The sequence below is a fragment of the Spermophilus citellus genome, assembly GCF_964194105.1.
Source record: "Spermophilus citellus genome assembly, chromosome: X".
Classification (NCBI taxonomy): Eukaryota; Metazoa; Chordata; class Mammalia; order Rodentia; family Sciuridae; genus Spermophilus; species Spermophilus citellus.
Window position 1 is genome coordinate 41,155,063 of NC_138190.1, and position 19,220 is coordinate 41,174,282.

General features: G+C 43.4%; 1 protein-coding gene across 2 annotated transcripts in view; it reads left to right on the forward strand.

Annotated features, from left to right (window-relative positions):
- The first annotated feature begins 328 nt into the window (after positions 1-328).
- Positions 329-19,220, forward strand: part of SHROOM4 (shroom family member 4) — a 218,014-nt gene continuing 199,122 nt past the window's right edge. Inside the window, exon 1 of one of the 2 annotated variants that reach the window (XM_081278006.1) lies at positions 329-562. In XM_081278006.1, the coding sequence (XP_081134132.1) occupies positions 446-562 (117 nt within the window). In that variant the 5' untranslated portion in view covers positions 329-445. The remainder of the gene's footprint in view (positions 563-19,220) is intronic. The other variant, XM_081278002.1, reaches the window with a different exon arrangement.

Below are 19,220 nucleotides of genomic sequence, written 5' to 3' on the forward strand. Positions count from 1 at the left end.
CGGCGGGCTGGAGGGCGGGGAGCCTGCAGTGAAGAGGAGGACCGAAGAGGGGGCTGCTTGAATGAAACAATGTAACAATTGATGTGAGGCCTCGCCTCGTCCCCCCTCTCCGGCGATCCTATAGGCGAGGTCCCAGTGACCGCCCCGCCCCATCGCCCCGTTTTCTGGTCCATTACGCGCTACCCCTCCGCCTCTCCTTCTTTCTTTTCTTTTCTTTCTTTTTTTCCCTTCTCCTTTTTCCCCCTCTCTCCCCCTTTCTCCAGCTCCGTGTCATTTCCTCCTTGCGCTCGGGCAGCGAGCGAGCGTCTCCAGCCGGGAGAGTAGGCGGAGCGGGGCGGTGCGGGGTGGCGCAGCGCTGGAGGGCGATGGTGGCGGAGCTGCTGGGGGCGGAGACCAAGTAGCCCCCGCGGAAAAGGAGCCCGGCGGCGCCTGAGGCGAGCCGAGGATGGAGAACCGGCCTGGGTCCTTCCAGTACGTCCCTGTGCAGCTGCAAGGGGGCGCGCCCTGGGGCTTCACCCTTAAGGGGGGTCTGGAACACTGCGAGCCGCTCACAGTGTCTAAGGTAAGGCTGCGGCTCTGCCCGAGCGGCGGCCAACTTTGAATGGGCAAGTGGATGCGCAGCTCCGCGGGATGGGCCCTCCGATCTGCTGTGAGACTTGGTCCCGAGTCGGGGTGAAAGCCCATCCGAGGGGCGTGAGCAGCACGGAGGAGTCGTGCCAGCAGCCCAGGCGCAGACATCCCCGAAGGGTGGCCGGAGCAAGGAGGAGAGCACTGGTGGCCCGGAGCTAGAGGCTTGCGCACAGACACACTCCGGGGGCGCTGGAGCAGCTTTTGCTCTCCCACGTCGGGGAGGCTACTCCCCCGGTTTGGGCTGGAGGAAGTGGAGGCTGTTGGGGGTTTCTCCTTGGAGGCCCTTATGCCCCTGTGGGACAGCGAGGGGCTGCAGGCACAGGCAGTGCAGCTTGGCAGCTCTCTTGGCTCGCTCGCCGGCCGCCCCACCAGGGCAGGTTGCAGGGCCAGGCGTCCGGTGTGGCAACGGAGATGAGGCATGGGTGGCTTTCGTCAGCTTCACTTCCCACAGCCGGACGCGCAGATCCATTCAGCTCTTGGGGCGTTGCTGCCGCCACTTGGGCTCGGCCTGTCCCTCACTCCAGAGTCCTATCCCAGCGCCGGCGAGATTTCCTGCACGTTGAGAAGTGTGGAGGAAACTTTTGCGCCACGGAGCGCAGCTGTGCTGGAGCTGCTGCCGCCGCTGCCGCCAGGGTTTGTTTGTTTTAGGAGGCAGTGATCTGCTGGAAGCCAAGTTGCAGCGGAGGACAGGAGAGAGTAGCTCTCCTGAGTGCTTGAGGAACCCCAAAGCAAGCCGCCCCGAGTAGGAGTGAGGGTAGTGGGTGGGAGCAGCGGGGGCTGTTACTGGGAACAGTAACTTGTAGGACCACTCACCCTGAGGCACTAGATTGTCAAGTGAAGGAACCTCACGAACTTGATCTGATTCTTGTTGTTGTTTTGGTTTCTGTTAAATATTCAAATCTCTTAAATACTCAAATAGCTCTCCTCCTTCCAAACCACTCACATTACAATTGAGATTGTAGATGTGGGTTCAGGAGGGAGTTAGGAAGATGTGGCTTCTCAGCGGGGATCAGTGTAGCTAAAGATTTTTTTTTTTTGCGGGGGGGGAGGGCTTTTTCATGTTGCTGTCTCAGCAGGGGTTTGGTGAATACGACTCCCCAACACACATGCACACCTATATACCATGTCCACTGTTGTAGCCTTCCATCAGAGTTGCTGGCTAACTTGTGGTGTGGGGGTCCTTCAGGCCTTGGGGCAACCCTGGAGTTTGCTCTAGGTGGTACCAGTCAGCTTGAGCAGTCTGAGGTATGCTGAGACAACATTTTGGAGCATTGGCAAGGACCCCTGGGATCTTTAGCTTCCCCAAACTAGCCCAGATCTTCATCCCTATTCCTTCATAATTGTCATGTATTTCTGACCAGCCTGAAATGCCTTTGTCACCAACCATCATACTCTTTCATTCTCCTTCCATCCTTCTTTGAAGTAATACAGTTTAAAAAAATAACACACACGTCTCAAACAACCCACTTAGGAGAGGGGAATCCTAGCCTTCAGGAATTTCTTCTAATCACTAGTCTCCCCTCTCTTTCTACCAAGGTCACAATGGGATATTCGGCCCTCTCTGGGCTGGCAGTTCCTCCCTTTCTTTTCCTTCTCCCTCTACCCACAGAATTTCCACAGATGACCTGTCTTAGAGAGGTCATTTTTCTGTTCTGCCCAGGGCTGACCCAATCTGAGGGGCATCCTAAGAGCTTGCTTGCTGGTGTGGTCCAGGATTACATTGTGAGCATGCAGGAGCATGACAGGGGGTGTTATGAAGTATGGGGCAGCCAGCAACTTGTGGTCTGCCTGGGGGATTATTTGAGGATAGATGAGGGTTTTCTTGGCCAAGCTGTTGAGGAAGTGCCTCATATGTTGAGACACAGGGTGTTTTTAATGATTTCTTTTCTGCTGAATGTAGGGTTGACCCCTATTATGTGAAGACTCATTATTACATGGATTTGGATATCCAGCAGGTAAAATCAGTTCTCCCACTCTTCCCAAATAACCTGACTCCTGTAAGAAAAGCTTTTACTGTAAGTAAGAGCTAGCTGTAACTGGCCTTAGAATTATAGAAAAGGGTAAAGTATTTTTTCAGTGCAATGGTTGCCTGTAATTTTTTCTTGGCAAGACACTCTGTGGCATATTTCATGAATCCCATTTCCATTTTCCACCTTTGCTTTGTTCCCCTCTATGCTCCAGAACAATATAGCTTTCTCCCTGAAAATAGCCTTCTTAGTCTGCACATATGGGTGGGTATGGACTGGAAGGGAATAGAAATAGAAATGGATTGGAAGACTGAAAATTTGACTTCTAATACTTGCTCTGTCCCTCTACAGTTCTGAAATCCTGGGTATATCACCTATCTTCCCTGGGCCTAAGCAGCCCCAGGTCTAAAGTGAAGTTCAAATGGGTGGCCTTAAATGATACCCCCACAGTCTAAAAGCCAAACTTTTATTATGCTAGCTCTGGTCCTCTTTTCCCCAGAAGTACTTCCCAGGAGTGAGGAAGATGACTTGTTTCATTTGCATACAGTGTTACTATTTGCAATGTGATTCCAGGTCCTTGTTTCCTTGGTCTCTTAGAGCCACAGTGTAGGCAGTCAGGGATTGAGGCTGCCTAGATCTATGACTCAGTGAATCAATGGCAGGCTCCAAGTCCATTTGTTTTCTTCCCCTCAGAGAATCTCTTGATTCTTCTGGTAGGACTGTAGTGTGTGAGGGAGCTGGGGGTAAAAACATTCAGGGATACATCCATCCCATCAGCCTCCCAGCTCAGTGATGCTTTCCATGTCTTCCTAGGTGAGGACTGAGTTGTGGGTATACCCTGATGGAGTCTGGGCTCAGGGGAGAGGAGAGGACCATTTTGGTGACTGCATATCACTTGGGTCACACAGAGACAGACGATGCAAGAACCATGGTGGAAAATGTCAGCAAATCTACTTTGGTGTATGGGAAAAGAAAAGTGATTTGGATCTGGCACAGTGTGTCATATTTGAGATAGAGATATCTGGGGTGTAGGAATTTGACAAAAGGTGATTAGTTAGAGAAGGCATGGGGTGTGTATGTGCTCATAGTTGTCATGGAAGAATCTTTGGACCAGGAAATGATCACATTGGGGGAATCATCAGTTCCTACTAGCTCCTATGATTTCCCTGAATGTAGGGCATTCTGCTGCTTGATTTATGGAGAGTTGTATAGTCTCCTGAAAATCAAGATACAGAAAGGAAATGTTAAAAGTATAATAGTGATTATCCTAAGTGTTAAGGGATGGCGTTATGAATTTTCCATATGTTGCATTTCTAGTGAGATCATGCTAATGAGTATGAGAAACATGACCCACAAAGGAATTGGGCCCATAACCTCGGCATTATTAATTCATTTTGGTTAGTATTATATACTACCTCATTAACTCAGGGAGCCTGTCTGGATGAAATGGAGATTCTCTACTAATCACGTTTTGTTACCCAGGGTTCCTCCTCTACAGGGTAGACAGTCATCCAGAAAGTAGACTCCCTGCGTTGAAATAAAGAGACCCCTTGGAGGATGGCTGAACTTTGCAAGGTTATGAAACCAATGGTTCTGCATCACATAGGGCCTCTCAGAGGCCTTGGGGACTCAGGTGGTATTGTCCTGTGATGTGTGTGTGTGAGCGAGAGATGGACAGATGGACAGAGTAGCTGAATTGTAGTATGGGGTCCCAATATTCATTTCAAGTTCTTAGGAATGTGTCCTAAGGTTGACTGAGGGTGGTGAAAAGAAAGTGTGGAAACCAGGGTGGGGATGCAGGGAAAAGATAAGGAGGAAAATTGGGGAGGACAGAAGGGCCCACCCTCCACATTTACCATTGTCCTGGCCCATTTTGGGTAGGTGTCTCCACCTGGCACAGTGAAGCAAGTGGGAGCTAGTTACTGCCCTGGAACAAAATTGGGTGGGGTAGGGGAGTAGCCAGGAGGGGAAAAAAGCTTCACCTCCCATACATCCAAGTCTCTGTTTGCAGAGTGATGGTGAGCATATCTTCACCATCTTTATTATCACAGATGTTGTGAAAATGAATTAGACAAACCCTAATATTTTTTGCTGCCCTTAGCCCAGGACAATGACAGTCCATGATCTTTAAGCTGTTTTTAAGCCCTGCTCCCTTCCCCACTCTGACCTTATTTCTAGAAGTTCCCAAAGAGGCTTCAGAAGAAGACCTGAACTATCAGATTGAGATTGCCTCGTGGCTAGTAGTACATTTGGTGGTGATTTCACATTTTTGTTGGATGCAGAGATCGTATTCCGTGAGCAGTGATTGTGCCTTTGAGACCAGGCACAGCCCCAGACCAGGGCCTGACACTCACAAAGGGAACTTCATGGGATGTACTTCTCAGAAGCTTAATCCAGCCTGGTAGATGAATCCCCTCATCATCTTTGCCTCTAGAATCAGAAAAGATGTCAACTGCTTCAGTTCCTCAACTGTTGCCTTCTCCTAGAAAGTAGAGAGCATCCGGGGGCATGGGATAGAAATCCATTCAGAGAGACACAGAATGTCAGAACAGTGGGTGGTATGTTTGGCTAACCCTTAGATACCTACCACTTTAGGCCCCATTGACCTGTTATGCATAATGCACCTGGCACCCTGTTGAGATCCCCACTTTTCTCCCTGAAGTGAAAGAGGTCAAGCTTGGTTTTCCCTCTCCAAAACCTAGGACAAAGAAAATAATTCAACTCCAGCTGGAAGACACTTGAGCATTGTCCCTTAAAATAATTGAAATGAGGGTGGGGGTTTGTGGCTCAGTGGCAGAGCATTTGCCTAGCATGTGTGAGGCACTGGGTTAAATTCTCAACACACCTATCAAGAAATAAAATAAAAAGGTGCATTGACAACTAAAATATATTTTAAAATATTAAAATGAATCTCTTCTTCCTCTTTCCAACCCCCCCCCCGGAATTTTTTAAAGAGAAAAGAGACACTTGAACTTGAGATTGTTAGTTCTGGAGTGATTGACTGGAGGGAACATCATGGTTTTTATAGTTTGGCTTCTTCAGAACCACAGGGGAAAAGATGCTGACCCATATCTGAAAAGTTAATAAAGAACCACAGAAATTTCATGAAAGGGCTGTTCTCAGTGCCTGCTCTTCACCCCCAAATGCCAAAGGACACGCCTAACTCACACTCATGCTATTCTTGGTGGAGAATCTCAGAGTGAGGAGAGCTTTTCCGGGGTTACCTAGTTTAAGACCATTTCTGGAACCTGTGCTATAGTGGTTTCAAGCCTGTTCTCCAGTGGTCATAGGGGAACTTGCTCCTTTCTAAGGATGTCCATTTCGTTGTTGGAAAGTCTTGGCTGTGAGTGACATCCTTAGGTTGAACGGAAATAATTTGCTCTTTGTCTGTCATTCATGGGTCCAAACTTTACCTTTTGGAACCACACGGAACAAAGACTTTCTCTCTTTTAGGACAGTCCTTGGGAGAACTAAGAACAAAGATGACGACCTGTTATCTCAGTTTTCTAGGCTTAAGAGCTCCAGTTATTCAACTGTTTCTAAGGGCATCTGGGATTCAGTTTCCCCTCTTGATTCCTTCTTTAGATTAACTCTAGTTTGTCCATACTCTTCTTAAATTATGGAGTCTACAACAGAATAGAATGGAATAACTAAGGAGAGTGACCAAAATTACTTTATTTTTGGTGCTGGGAATCAAATCCAGGGCCTCATACATACTAAACATGCAAACCATCATTGAGCTACACCCCCAGTCCTGGGCCATTCTTGTTAAAAATATAGCTGAAGATCATTTTGGCTCTTTCTGGTGGTCCTGTGTCAGACAAAACCTTTTGGTGAAAGTACCTATGCTGCCACCAAGACATACTCGCCTGAGAACTCTACATGGGCCTTAGAGGGCTGCCACATAATAGCTTCATGAGGGTCACATTTTAGATTTTTTCCTTCTCTTACCCAAGGCCAGCCTTCAGAAAGATATTCTAGGGGAGATGAGAGAGAAGACATAAGCCTGGACTTCAATGAGCATATATGTTTATACAAAGAGGTTATTAAGTTACAGAGGAGGAATTTGTATAATAGAAGAAGGAAGTGGCATTTAATGAATAGTGTCAAAGTCAGAATTCCAGATTTTTTTTTTTTTTACCTCTCTGAACTTAATTTTCCCCTTCTGGGAAAAATAGTTGTCTCCAAGATTGAAAATGCTAACCATATGTGACATATAAGCAGTCTCCAAAGTACAGAGTCCCTATGTAGGATTTTTGGAGACAGCTCTCTCTGCCCCATGCCCTGTCAGGTATTTGTCTTCACGCATACCGCCACTGGCTCCTGCAATTACAAAGGTTCCTCAATCCTGAGATTCTGGGGTTTCCCATCTGGATCTGGAATGCCCACAAGAGGCACTGCTGCTGAAGGTCTTGAACAGATATCCTTGTCTGTTCGTGTCCCCACATGTACCAATTGTCACCTGAGCTGGGAAAATACCTTTCTTTACTACTAAAGCCCTGATCAGGGAGTGGATGGGAGTAGGGCTTTATCCTCACTATTTTTGAAGGATGAGGAATCTAGGGGTGACAGAATTGAAGTCTAGGAAACAAATCCTCATAGATACATGGCAGTTTATAGTGGTTAGTTTCAGAACAATTCTGGAGAGTCCTATTTAATCCATAGGGTACAATTGATGAAATTACACAACCTAACCATTGTTTATAATATTCTGTCTACAAGAAAGGATATTCATACTTCAAGCTTATTTACCAAAAGTTATTCTTTGAAAATAATCCATCCATAAGTTAAAGACCACACATAGCTATATTACACAGATCTGAGTGAGCTTGGGATTTCTACTATCATCCGTGCCCAAGGTGCTCATATCTTTGATGCTGGAACCAGATGTGTATGCAAGGTTACATTTCCCCAGAAACTGAAATCCAGGTTTACCTGAGAATTATCATGTAGTCAGTAAGTAACCTTTTTATATTAGCTATATTGGTATTAAGATTACTTGCAGTTGTCTTCTAAAGAGTCAAATATTTCCTCCTTGGTGCTCCCTGATCTACTCCCTTAGGCAGACTTCAATTAAAATTCATTGATGAATAAGTTGAGATACTATTTTTTCCTGGCTAAATTTTATATTCTAAGGACTTGCATGGAGGAGAGGTTTGTCTCCTTACAGTCCTTAGCCCCATCCAGTGTAAATAGGCCAAGTGGAAAGATTGTCATGTGCATTAATGTTGCAATGGATGATCCGTTCTTCCTCACATCACACTGGCATGTTTATTTGGGCACATAGCCATCTTGGCTGGGCACTGAATTTGCAAGGATCAAAATGACTGGATCTCTCAAAGTGAGCTAACCTCTCCTCTTTGACTTCACCTCCACACCCTCCTCTTTCAGTGATGGCCATGTCACAGAATGAGCACTGTCTTGTGGCAAAAGAAACACATTTTCCATGCATCTAGGCTGTTCTTTCATGTCCAGTCTTTAGTTCCCAGCCCCCACCCACCCACACCAGTTGCTTGAGGCCTACATTTTGGACTCTCATTCAAGTGCCACTGACTCTTTGTTCATTCATTGGCTGCCTTTCCCTCTGTCCAAAACCCAACTTTTTTTTTCTAATTTGGTCACAGTGTGCCCTTCTAGTCTGCTCTACCAGCTATGTCCCTTTTGGCTCGGCCATGCTTCCGGTTGGGGGGGGGCTAGAGAAGCTCACAAAGTTGAAGATGATGGGTATTGCAAACACACAAGAAATAACAGCAGAATCAGAGGGAAATTTTCCTCACACTGGATTGCTTTCTATCCTGTTTCAGTGAAGGACAGGACCATTGTCATTTCACATTCCTTATGGTCTCTTATCACTTTGAAGAATAATCTCAGCATGTCCCTGTGCCTCTATGTACCCTCCTATTTCTTCTCAGACCCTCCATGGGGCAAGTTTCTGTTTTATTGAAGGCTTCCCAAGGGCTCCAAGGTCCTTGCTTGGTCTGGGCTGTGGAAGTGTGGAGGTGACTGACAGTAAGTAGGCAATTCTCACAGTGCATTTCTTTTCTCCACACTACTGCTTCCTATCTTTCAAGAAGTGGCTGTTTCCTGGTATGTTCTCAGGCATGGCATGGTCTGTTAACTTTCACTCAAGTCTTTTAATGTTACATCTATGAGGAATGCGGGAGGTGGGACTCATTTGACAGGATCAAGGGTTAAGCCCAGTGACGAACAGACCCTTTGTGAGATCTTCTGTCCCCCACCCAAATGTCACTCAACAGAGTCTTGCTGTATGGTCTTCTCTCTTCCTGAGCCTCTGGCAGAGATGTTTTGAATGGTTCTCCTATACTGCCTTTCACGGTCTATCAGAAACTGATTTTTGTTTTGAGGGAGGGGGTTGGAGGTGAGATGAGGTAGAACTAGAAGTAAAGCTGGTTTGACTAGTTATTCTGGAAAGGGGCTAGAGGCTCATGGCTGCAGCCCCATCTTTGCTTATGAGAGGATGACAAGCTAAAGCCTTGCTTTGTTGAGCTGTCTTTGTGTTTTCCATTTCTCTTTGTTTGTGTTTGGTTTAGGTAAAAACCCCCTGAAATGTACAGGTAAGCGGCTCTTAATGGCATCTTATCTCTGTTGGAGAGTGAGTGATGACATTTTGGTGCCTCAGGGGGTGAGGAAGTATTGGGTCTGACTCTTGCATGCTCTTTGGAGGAATTGACTGAGACTTTGGTGTTCTGTTGATTTCAGTTGGTAATCAAGAAGGATCAGGATAATTGACTGAAAAGTGGATCATGGGAGGATCTGGAAACTTCTAAATCTTCACAGAGTGTAGGCCATCTAGTTTGGGTTGGATCTCAGTGACCTCTTGTACCCAAAGAGTGATCAGGGCCCAGACATGGTGTGATCAGAGAGGTAGTAGACCTGCTCTGTGGCACATATGGCTGCTTCTAGATGTTTTTCGTGGACTGTCATTCAATTTTTACAGAAAAAAAATTTAAGTAGATATTGATGTTCCAGTTGTGCAGATGAAGGGATGGAAGTTCAGGGGTGATACACTCCTGAAGTCACTCAGTAAGTGGGAGAGCTGGCATTCAAATTTATTTATTTTTGTTTTTGCAGTGCTGGGATAGAATTCAGGCCAGGAACTTGCACATGTTAGGCAAGTGCTCTACCACTCAGCTACGTCCCTGGCTTTCAAATTTACTTCTCTGTGATTCCAGATTCTTCTTATGATACCATGTTAACACAAGTTAGAGAAAGAGAAAACTGGGAGAGAGGAGTGGGCATATGAAATTTAATGAAGAAACTGCTAATATTATCAATAATCACTCCTTAGCATTTTAAAATTTTAATTCTCAAATCAGAGTAATAGAACTGGGCTAGGATTCAGAAGACCCAAAGTGTGTATTTTTTTCCTTGCAGTGCTGGGGGTGGAACCCAGGGCCTCTATGTGCATGAGCAAGAGCTCTACCACTGAGCCACACCCCCAGTCCTCAGAAGATCTGAAGTTTCCTTTTAACTCTGCCACTCAAGACTTTCATGACCTTGGGCAAGCCATTTCCCTGTTTCTCAGTTTCCCTATTTGAAAAACGAAGATAATAAAACATACCATTGTCCCAATAGGGTGAGAGATTCATTTTATCCTTTATTGCATATAAATGATAGAGATGTGATTTAAAAAAAATAAAGTGTTCCACAGGTGGCCCTTATTGAACAGAAATTCTACTAAGAACATTTTTGAACTAAAAAAAAAATGAGTATTTGAAGTTACCAAATCTTTGGGAGTTGTGTAAAATAGCAGGATACCTTTAGTGTGATGTCTGCAGCTGCCAGAAGGAGGAAGACCAGATATGATTTCTGGCTAATTTTCAAACAGCCAGCAGTTTAAAAGGCTATGCTAAACCTTGTTTGGCTGTCCTAAGAGCTCTCGATTAAGCCTCCAATCAATCAATCAATCAGTCAATCAGTCAACCAACCAGTCAACACAGATTTGTTGAGCACTTTGTAAAGTGCCTAACCCTAAAGTAAAAGAATTTGAGAGATGACCACCATAGAAGACCTGGTCCCTGGATTCTCAAAGAGATGACAGGTTTGTTGAAGAGTGGTATTTATTGCAAGCCCAGGGAACAAAAGCTTTAAGTGCTGAAGCCATGGGATAGCATCTAAGAGCAACCTTTATTCAATGGGAAGAGATTTCATTGTGGGTTGATGTGGTTAGGAGATTTGTGGGAAAATGAAGAAGAATTGGAGCTGGGCCTGGAGGGTTACATGGGATTTAGGTAGGTTGGGGAGGAAGAAGGGTGTTCATTGCAAAAATAATAAGCACTACATATCCTAAAGACACAGACAAGAGTCTAAAGCCAGTTGTTTCACCCCATGTTGAACTGACAGCATAAGGACATAGTTTGTTGTGTTTGTTCATTTATTCACTTATTATTCATTAATTTTATTGAAGGCCTGTTGTAGGAGAGGAGCTATTCTTTCTATGGCCTAAGAAACTAGTACAGAGCTCCATAGATGTTGCTTTTATTTGTTAATTCTTTTTTAAAAATATTTTTTAGTTGTAGTTGGACACAATACCTTTATTTCATTTATTTATTTTTATTTGGTGCTGAGGATCAAACCCAGGGCCTTGCACATGCTAGACGAGCACTCTACACCAGAGCCACAACCCCAGATCCTTGTTTGTTAATTCTAACAAATAATTTTATAGTGCATATGATGGGCCAGGACTAATTATATATATATATATATATATATATATATATATATATATATATATGTGTGTGTGTGTGTGTGTGTGTGTGTGTGTGTGTGTATGTGTATATATATATATATATATATATATATATATATATATATATATACACTCATTTATTAACCCTCTTTTATAGATGAGGAAATTGAGGCATAGTGAGATTAGATAACTTACCCAATGCCATCTTACTTATGCAGCAGGATATAAAAGTGAGTCAATGGAGACAGTTGTAGAATGATTAGATGCAGAGTTAGGTGAATTCAACTGTGAATGGAGAACCCAGAAAACTGGGCTGTAGAATGGATGCAGGTTGGAAATAGGTGGCCCTTTTTTGTTGTTTTGATAATTAACATATTAAAAATAAAGTACCTGTCATAGGACCAGTCACATAAGTGCTTGAATGAGGAAAGATCTGAATGGAACAATGGATAGGAAGGGACAATGTGAAGGAATCAGTCATCCTGAGAAAGTGTTGTCTTGCTCTACATTAGTGAGTTACCAGAGGTGAGTGATAATATATACCACTGAATAAATGAAGAAGTAGGAATCAGAGATGAAGCCAATTTTTCAATCTAGAAGGCTCTGAGTGATGATGGGGGTTGGGAAGGGGACCCAGTTTTGGTTCAATTTTGGATCTTCTGAGACTGAGGTGTCTGTAGAACAATCAAGCTAAATAGTCCCAAAGGCAGTTAGAGGCCTGGAGGAGAGGGTTTATGTTTGTTTACTTAAGGACACTGATCTGTTAAAACAACAAGTCATTATTTTTAGGAACATAATGGTCAGCACACACAATTTACTAATCTATTGATTGTTGTGGAAATTAGTTAATTGCCAGACAATCTCGTGCCCCAAAGACATGGGAAACAGGCCTGCTTTGTTATTTAATGCGCCTTCCTGGCCACAGTTTGTCTCCTTATCTCCTCCCATCTGCTGGATGCCTAGTCAGCTGAGGTGTTGCTAGTTGGAGTTCTTTTCATATAACTTAGAACTTGCAAGTAATGGGAAAGTGGAAAAATCAATCAAAAAAAAAAAAAAGTAGAAGAAACTGTCAAAATGCCAAACTTCAGACTGAAATGTTAAAATGGTTTGAGGCTGTTAAAAAACATCAGTTGACTTGCCAAGATGTTTAAGGATTGTTTTCTCTATGTGAAAAACAAAATGTGGTGGCTTGGTGAGGCAAACCTCAAACCACTGGAGTTTCAAGTCTGGGTTGCATTTTCATTGTTTGAAGTTTTATACTCTCCACAAAGTTTAGTAGTATTAATCTGTGAATATCATTGTTAATGTTGCTAAAATAGTAATGTTAATAGTAATGTGACCTTTTTAAAAGCATTGTTAAACTTGCAAGTGTGATTTCATGGCCTTAGGTGGTATCCTCACCACACTAAAATAGGAAGGAAATGGGGATTTACTTTATGAATTCATTTGCTGCAAATCTGGCTGGAAAATATTGCTTTTGAATTGAGGCTTTTGCAAGTTTGGAATGATTATCTGACCCAAACCCTAACACTACTATCCTTTATACTTACAAGAAATTGCCTGGAAAAGTTTGCTTTGTGTGCAAATGGGCCTATCAATTTGAGGAGCAGTCCATTTCTCTCTTTTCCCCTTATTTTTTTGGATTGGCTTTCTAGATCTGTTACTACTGCTGTACAGCATCACCTGTTTTTCTATGGGGCTCATTGGGGCGTGGGCAGGGACTAAAATTCAGAATGTTGTAAAGGCATTCGTGCTATGGAACTTGGTCTAAATTTACTCCCTATAACCTTGTAGACCAAACAAAACTTTTTTACTAGAAGGCTAATGGGCACACAAGTTCATTTACCTACTGATCTCAGACCTAGTGAAATAGCTTGTAATTTGTGTATGAAATTGATTTGAATATCTAGCTGCTGTTTTTTTTTTTTGAAAAAAGATCGCCTGAGGGCTCTGGCTTTTCTAAGAAACAGCTTGCTAACTTCTCTCTGCTGGGTGAGCCTGGGTGGGAGAGTGATAACTGTCCCACTCTGAATGTAAAGGGCTCAATGTGTAATTTTGAGTTTTCCCCATGCCTTTGGCTGCAAAAATGTGCAATGTTCTGAAACCTGCCCAGGCCCTGCACATACTGTATCTGCTTAAGGAAGGTTTTGGCTCTTAGCCCTTCTCAGCTGCATTAGGGTTCGGGTTACATCCCTCTCCCCTTCCAGCCACTAATAAAAGCCAAAAGAATTAAGGATCAGGGAGAGTTAATTCCCACTGCTAAGACCCAGGTGGGGCCCTTCCATCTCCCATCCCCAAGGTTGGAGCCTAATTTAAGGCTGAGCTCTAGTCTAAGCCTGTAAAGTGACAGTGATCTGGAACAGGCCCCAGAAAAGCCCTTGACAATCAGGTTTTGCCCTATGCTGGCAGTTGTTCTTTCTTTTTCTTTTCTCCCTCCTGCTCTGATGGGATATTAGAGATCAGTGACCCCAGGGGACCAAGCCAACTGATGCTATTGCAGTGATGGAGATGACACACCATACTTCCTTCCAGCTAAACTGGGAGATGCACATGAAGCATCTCCTTTTTTTTTTTTTTTTAAATTCCCTGACCCAACTGCAGCACAACATTGGGAGTCTTATTTGGAATAAAAAAATGTCATTGATATCTCTCCCAACTCAAAAGAGATGCATAGTAATGAGCTCTGAGATGGTGAGCTCATATGGGAAAGGGCAGCTTTGAAGAAGGATCTTGCAAGAGCTGGGATAGGCAGGAAGAAGCCTCCTTCTGGAACAAGTACACTACTGTAGTCGCCTCCTCAATGGTTTTCCTTCCTTTGATCGTCCCCTCCCCCACCCCCAAATTATTTAATGGCTCCCTGATGCCTGGAGGATGGAGCCCAAAGTACTTTAGCCTGGTTTACAGACCATTCTCCATCTGGCTCTAGTCTTACTTCCTAGCTTTCCTTCCAGGCCCCAGGTTTTCTCTATGCTCCCCCAAGTCACCTGGGAAAGTCTACCCTCTGATGTTCCCATCCCTTAAGTGAGTGACTGGGCTGCACACTGTGTCCTTGGAAGGCCATCACTTTTCTTCTCAATGCTCCCCCTTTAGCCTAGCCTTCAATCCCCAGCTGTAAGCCTCAAGAGCATCATCTCCACCCCTCCTGGTGGAAGTGATGGCTCCCTCTTTGGAATACCAGAATTCTCATTTTCCAATAGCTATCTCTGGATCCATTGGCTGCCTTGTGTTTGGCTCACTGGACAGTGGCTGCATCCTTTATGTCTTCACCATCCTTGACATCTGTGCACTGGCATGAAGGAGGCTCTCCAGAATGGGTCACTGGTTAAGAGAATATGTAGAAAGAGTGAAGCAAAAATTTTGTATCTAGGGCTGGGGTTATAGTTCAGTGGTGGAGCGCTTGCCTAGCACGTGTGAAGCACCACATAAAAATAAATATAAATAAAGGTTTAAAAATGTGTACCTAGTAATGGGTAATCTTTCTTGTTTTTTACTCCCAACACCAAATTAGAGGATGTAACTTGAAGATCTGAACTTACTAGTCAAGTTTCCCAGTCTTTGTATGTCTTCAAATAAGTGGGGTGAGCCACGAATGGCACCCACATGTGAGCTAAAGATAGAGGAAACACAGAAAAAATAATGGTGGGGGCAGAAGTTGAAAAGGACCCCAGCTGCAACCCTGGATGGGAAAGGTAATGGCAGCAGTGGAGAATGGGGGTGGTTTACCTGCTTGTTCCTGGGGCTGCCTGGCTGCTACAGCTTGTAGGCTTGAGCTGTGTTCTCCAGGCTTGCAAGTGGGAGAGGCCTTCTGGCAGATGATTACAACATTCCCCATGCTGTTGGAAAGCGTTGCTGTGAGACTTTTAAAACAACAGCCACCCCACTTGTTGCTATGTGTTTGGGGTGGATGTAGTGTAAGTCTTGTGCCTGATTCAAGTGTTTTGCTGCTTCAACTGAGAGCTGGTAGCTTTAATTGTACATACTTTGTGTGTGTGTGTGTGTGTGTTTTCACTTTTTTCGCTTAATCAAGCCCTAACGTGTTCTGTCTGACTGGCCTTGGATGTGACTCACTGTCTGGTATTTATACCTAATGCCTTAAGTGTCCTCATTATTTGACCATGACATTCCTTTACTCACTATTTTACTCAAGGATGAGAGGGCCAAGAAGGGCCAAAAGGGACTAATTCTGTTCTCGTTCTTAATGGGGTCTAATCTCATTGGTGGCTGACTGTCTCTGTACCAGTCAATTAGGTTATGTTAGGGTACTAAAAGGGACAGGTTGAGATTTATAATGTTCAAACTCACATTGGGAGTACTGTGACAGATTAGAAAACACACTGTGGCGGCTTGTCTTAGTTTCCTCCTGCTCAGTCTACTGCTGGAAAGAAATTTTGGAACAGGCCTGGAAAAGGACCCTAGAAAGTGCCTGTTTGTTTTAGGATCACGTAAGTCTGAAAGGAATACAGAGGATGTGAGACAATCTTAAAGAAGAGATGATTCAGTCTTTGCAGGCCAAATGTTAACTTGCTTCTTATTCTTCCATGAAAGACCTTCCAAAGCTGAAAACTTTGTCTTAGAAGCATGCTCCCAAGAGTGTGTGAATGGTAAAACCCATCAGGGGCACTCTTGTTATCAAAGGAACAGAGACTCTGATAGGAAGGACATGGCTGCTAACATGGTCATTTGGAGGCCAGGCAGCCAGTAAATCATTTGAGAAGGAATTAAAGGTTCAAAGGGCAGGAGGGAATTCTTTGGGTGACCTCATAGGTGCTTGAAAAATCAAAGGGATAGCTGATGTGCTTTCATGTTTTGAGGGCTGGTTCTAAGGGGCAAGGGAATGGAAATGCACGATAGGAAATTGGCATTGCTGTTTTTGTGTGTTTAGAAGCCTTAACTCCAAGCTGAGGATGATCAAAGTTACCATTAATTACGTGCTTATTATTTTCTGGGAACTTTACGTGCACAATCTCTCATCTTCTCATCATTACTGTAAATGAAATTATGTACTCCTATTTTGAAAAAAAATATTTTTTTAGTTGGACACAATATCTTTATTTTATTTATTCATTTTTATGTGGTGCTGAGGATCGAACCCAGGGCCTTGCATGTGTGAGGCAAGCGCTCTACCACTGAGCCACAACCCCAGTCCTTATATATTCCTATTTTTACAGATGAAAAAAGGAAAGGCAAAATAATGTATTCAAAGTAACACACCAGTAAAGGGTAGAGCTGTGATTTGAATCCAGCTCTACCCGACCCTACATGCCTCATTATACCTTGGAATTATGTTTGAAAGATCTATTTTTATGCCTCATATTCCTTTTCTAATCCCACTACAAACTACTGCTGGGACCATGTTTTTTGGTGTCATGGCATTGGACAAAGGAGAGTCTCACAGACCAATTATTTCAAAGCTTTCCTGGAAAGCTTGTTAAAGACAGAGATTAGACTCTCAGGAAAAATAATATTATATTATTGTACAATAATATAATGCATGAATGGCACTCAGTAGTGTTCGTATTCTAAGATACAGACATGGAGACTAAGGTAGTTGAGTAACTTGACAAAATTCATTAACAACATCATAACTGGCAGAACTGGTATTTAAAATTCAGTTTATCTGATTTTTAGGGAATCTGTCCTTCCCAATGCCTTCTCAAACTACAGAGGGATTAAGTGATAAACAAAACACTGGGTTTGACCCATCCTGCTTACCTTCCCTATCTTGGCCCAGAAATTTTAAGTTAAGGGTAAGTCCCTGTCTTCCATCCCCCCTCCTTTCCCCTCTCCTCCCCTCTTTGTAGCACAATTTATTTGTTTAAAATGTTATTTTGGGGCTAGGTGATAAATGCTCATGGAACAAAATTAAAAATATATAAATAGACACATCTTTCTTTGTTCTGGACCCTAAACCACCTAAGTTCCCTTTCCAGAGGCAGCAACTGCTACCAATTACTTGCACTCTTCCAAAGATGTCAGGCCTGATGTACACACTTGTAATCCCAGCCACTAAGGAGGCCGAGGCAGGAGGATCACAAGTTCAAGGCTAGCCTGGGTAATTTAGCTAGACCCTATCTCAAAATAAAAAGTAAAAAGGGCTGGGAGTGTGGCTCAGTGGTCAAGTGCCTCTGAGTTCGATCCCTAGTATAGTACTATGCCAAAACCAACAAAACCAAAACAACAAAAAAGAGGCTGATCTATGCATTATACATAGGCATGTTGTGTATGCTCATGCACATACATATGTGCTCATATTCTGTTTCCTCATGGCTGTGTCTTCCTTAATCTTGTGCACTGTGGCTTCTGCTGAGGTCTTCCTGAAGGCTAGACTTACTGGCCTTTTCCCTGTCTTTCTCCTCCTTGTTTTCTCTGCACAATTGTGTTATTTTTTCCAATTATTTGCTGAATATGTATAATATATTTACATGGCTCAAAAGTCACATAGTATTAACAGATAGATTCCAGTTATTTGCACATCATTGTCTCCCATCTGCTTAGTTGAACTCCCCCTGTTTGTATTTTTTTTTAAAAGGACCATTCCAGAGTCTGTACACATATACAAGCAAATGTGAACATAGTTGTTATTTTTTCTTGTACCAGGGATTGAACCCAGGGGTGCTTACTACTAAGTCATATCTCCTACCCTATTTATTTATTTTTTAGTTGTAGATGGACACAATACCTTTATTTTATTTATTTATTTTTATGTGGTGCTGAGGCTTGACCTCATTATTTCACACCTGCTAGGCAAGCGCTCTATCACTGAGCTACAACCCCTGCCTCCAACCCTTTTTTATATTTTATTTAGAGACAGGGTTTTGTTGAGTTGCTTATGGCCTCGCTAAGCTGCTGAGGCTGGCTTTGAATTCACAATTCTCCTGTGTCAGCCTCCTGAGCGGCTGTGATTACAGGCAAGTGCCATAATGCCTGGTGTGAACATAGATTCTTTATCTCATCTCTTACAAAAGGTAGCATGCTAAAACAATCTTCCATATCTCACTTTTTCCCCCATTTTCCACTTATGTATCTTTTGCTGTCAATAGAGGGAATTTTTTTTCCATTTTTTTTTTTCTTTTTTGGTACAGGGAATTGAACCCAGGAGTGCTTAACCACTGGGCTATATCCCTAGTCCTTTTTATTTTATATTTGAATTTGATAGAAGGTCTTGCTAAGTTGCTTAAGGCCTCACTAAGTTGCTGATGCTGGCTTTGAAATTGAAATCCTCCTGCCTCAGCCTCCTGAGCTGCTGGGATTATAGGCGTGCATGACTGCATCTGGAATCTGGACCTACTTCCATTTTTTTTTAAACAGCTGTACTATATTTAATTATTTAAGCAGTCCTTGCTGTTGCTCATCATTGGCATTGCTTCCAATGTACCATTTTGACTTGATGTTTTTCAATACCTGCTGCCAGTATGCCTTCTATGACATTGAACTATCTTGTTTCTCTACCCTCTCAGCATTTTTCCATTTCCTTTTGTGAATCAATCGCCTCTGTTCTCCCCATACTGTGAGTATTTCCCAAGGTTCAGAGTTCAGCTTCTTGCTTGCTTTCTTCTCTGTTTTTCTTTCTTTGTATGTGCATGTGTGTGTGTAATAAACTTATACACACACACAGACACATCAAAGTCACCATTAATCAAAGGCTTACACTTTTACATATAAACACTCTTACTCTTCTTAACCATCTGATGGATAATGTCTTCTTGAATAACAGTTTTTTAAACTTTAAAAACCAATATGTCTACAACGGAACTTGTTATCTTCCCCTTGTAAAATAGGCTGTGTCCTTGGCTTCCCTACCTCCCACTCAGTTAGATCAAAATCTTGGAGTCACTGCTTACTCATCCCTATATCCGGTCAATCACCACGTCCTGTCAGTCTTTCTTCCTTTAGAACAGCTCTGGTATCCACCC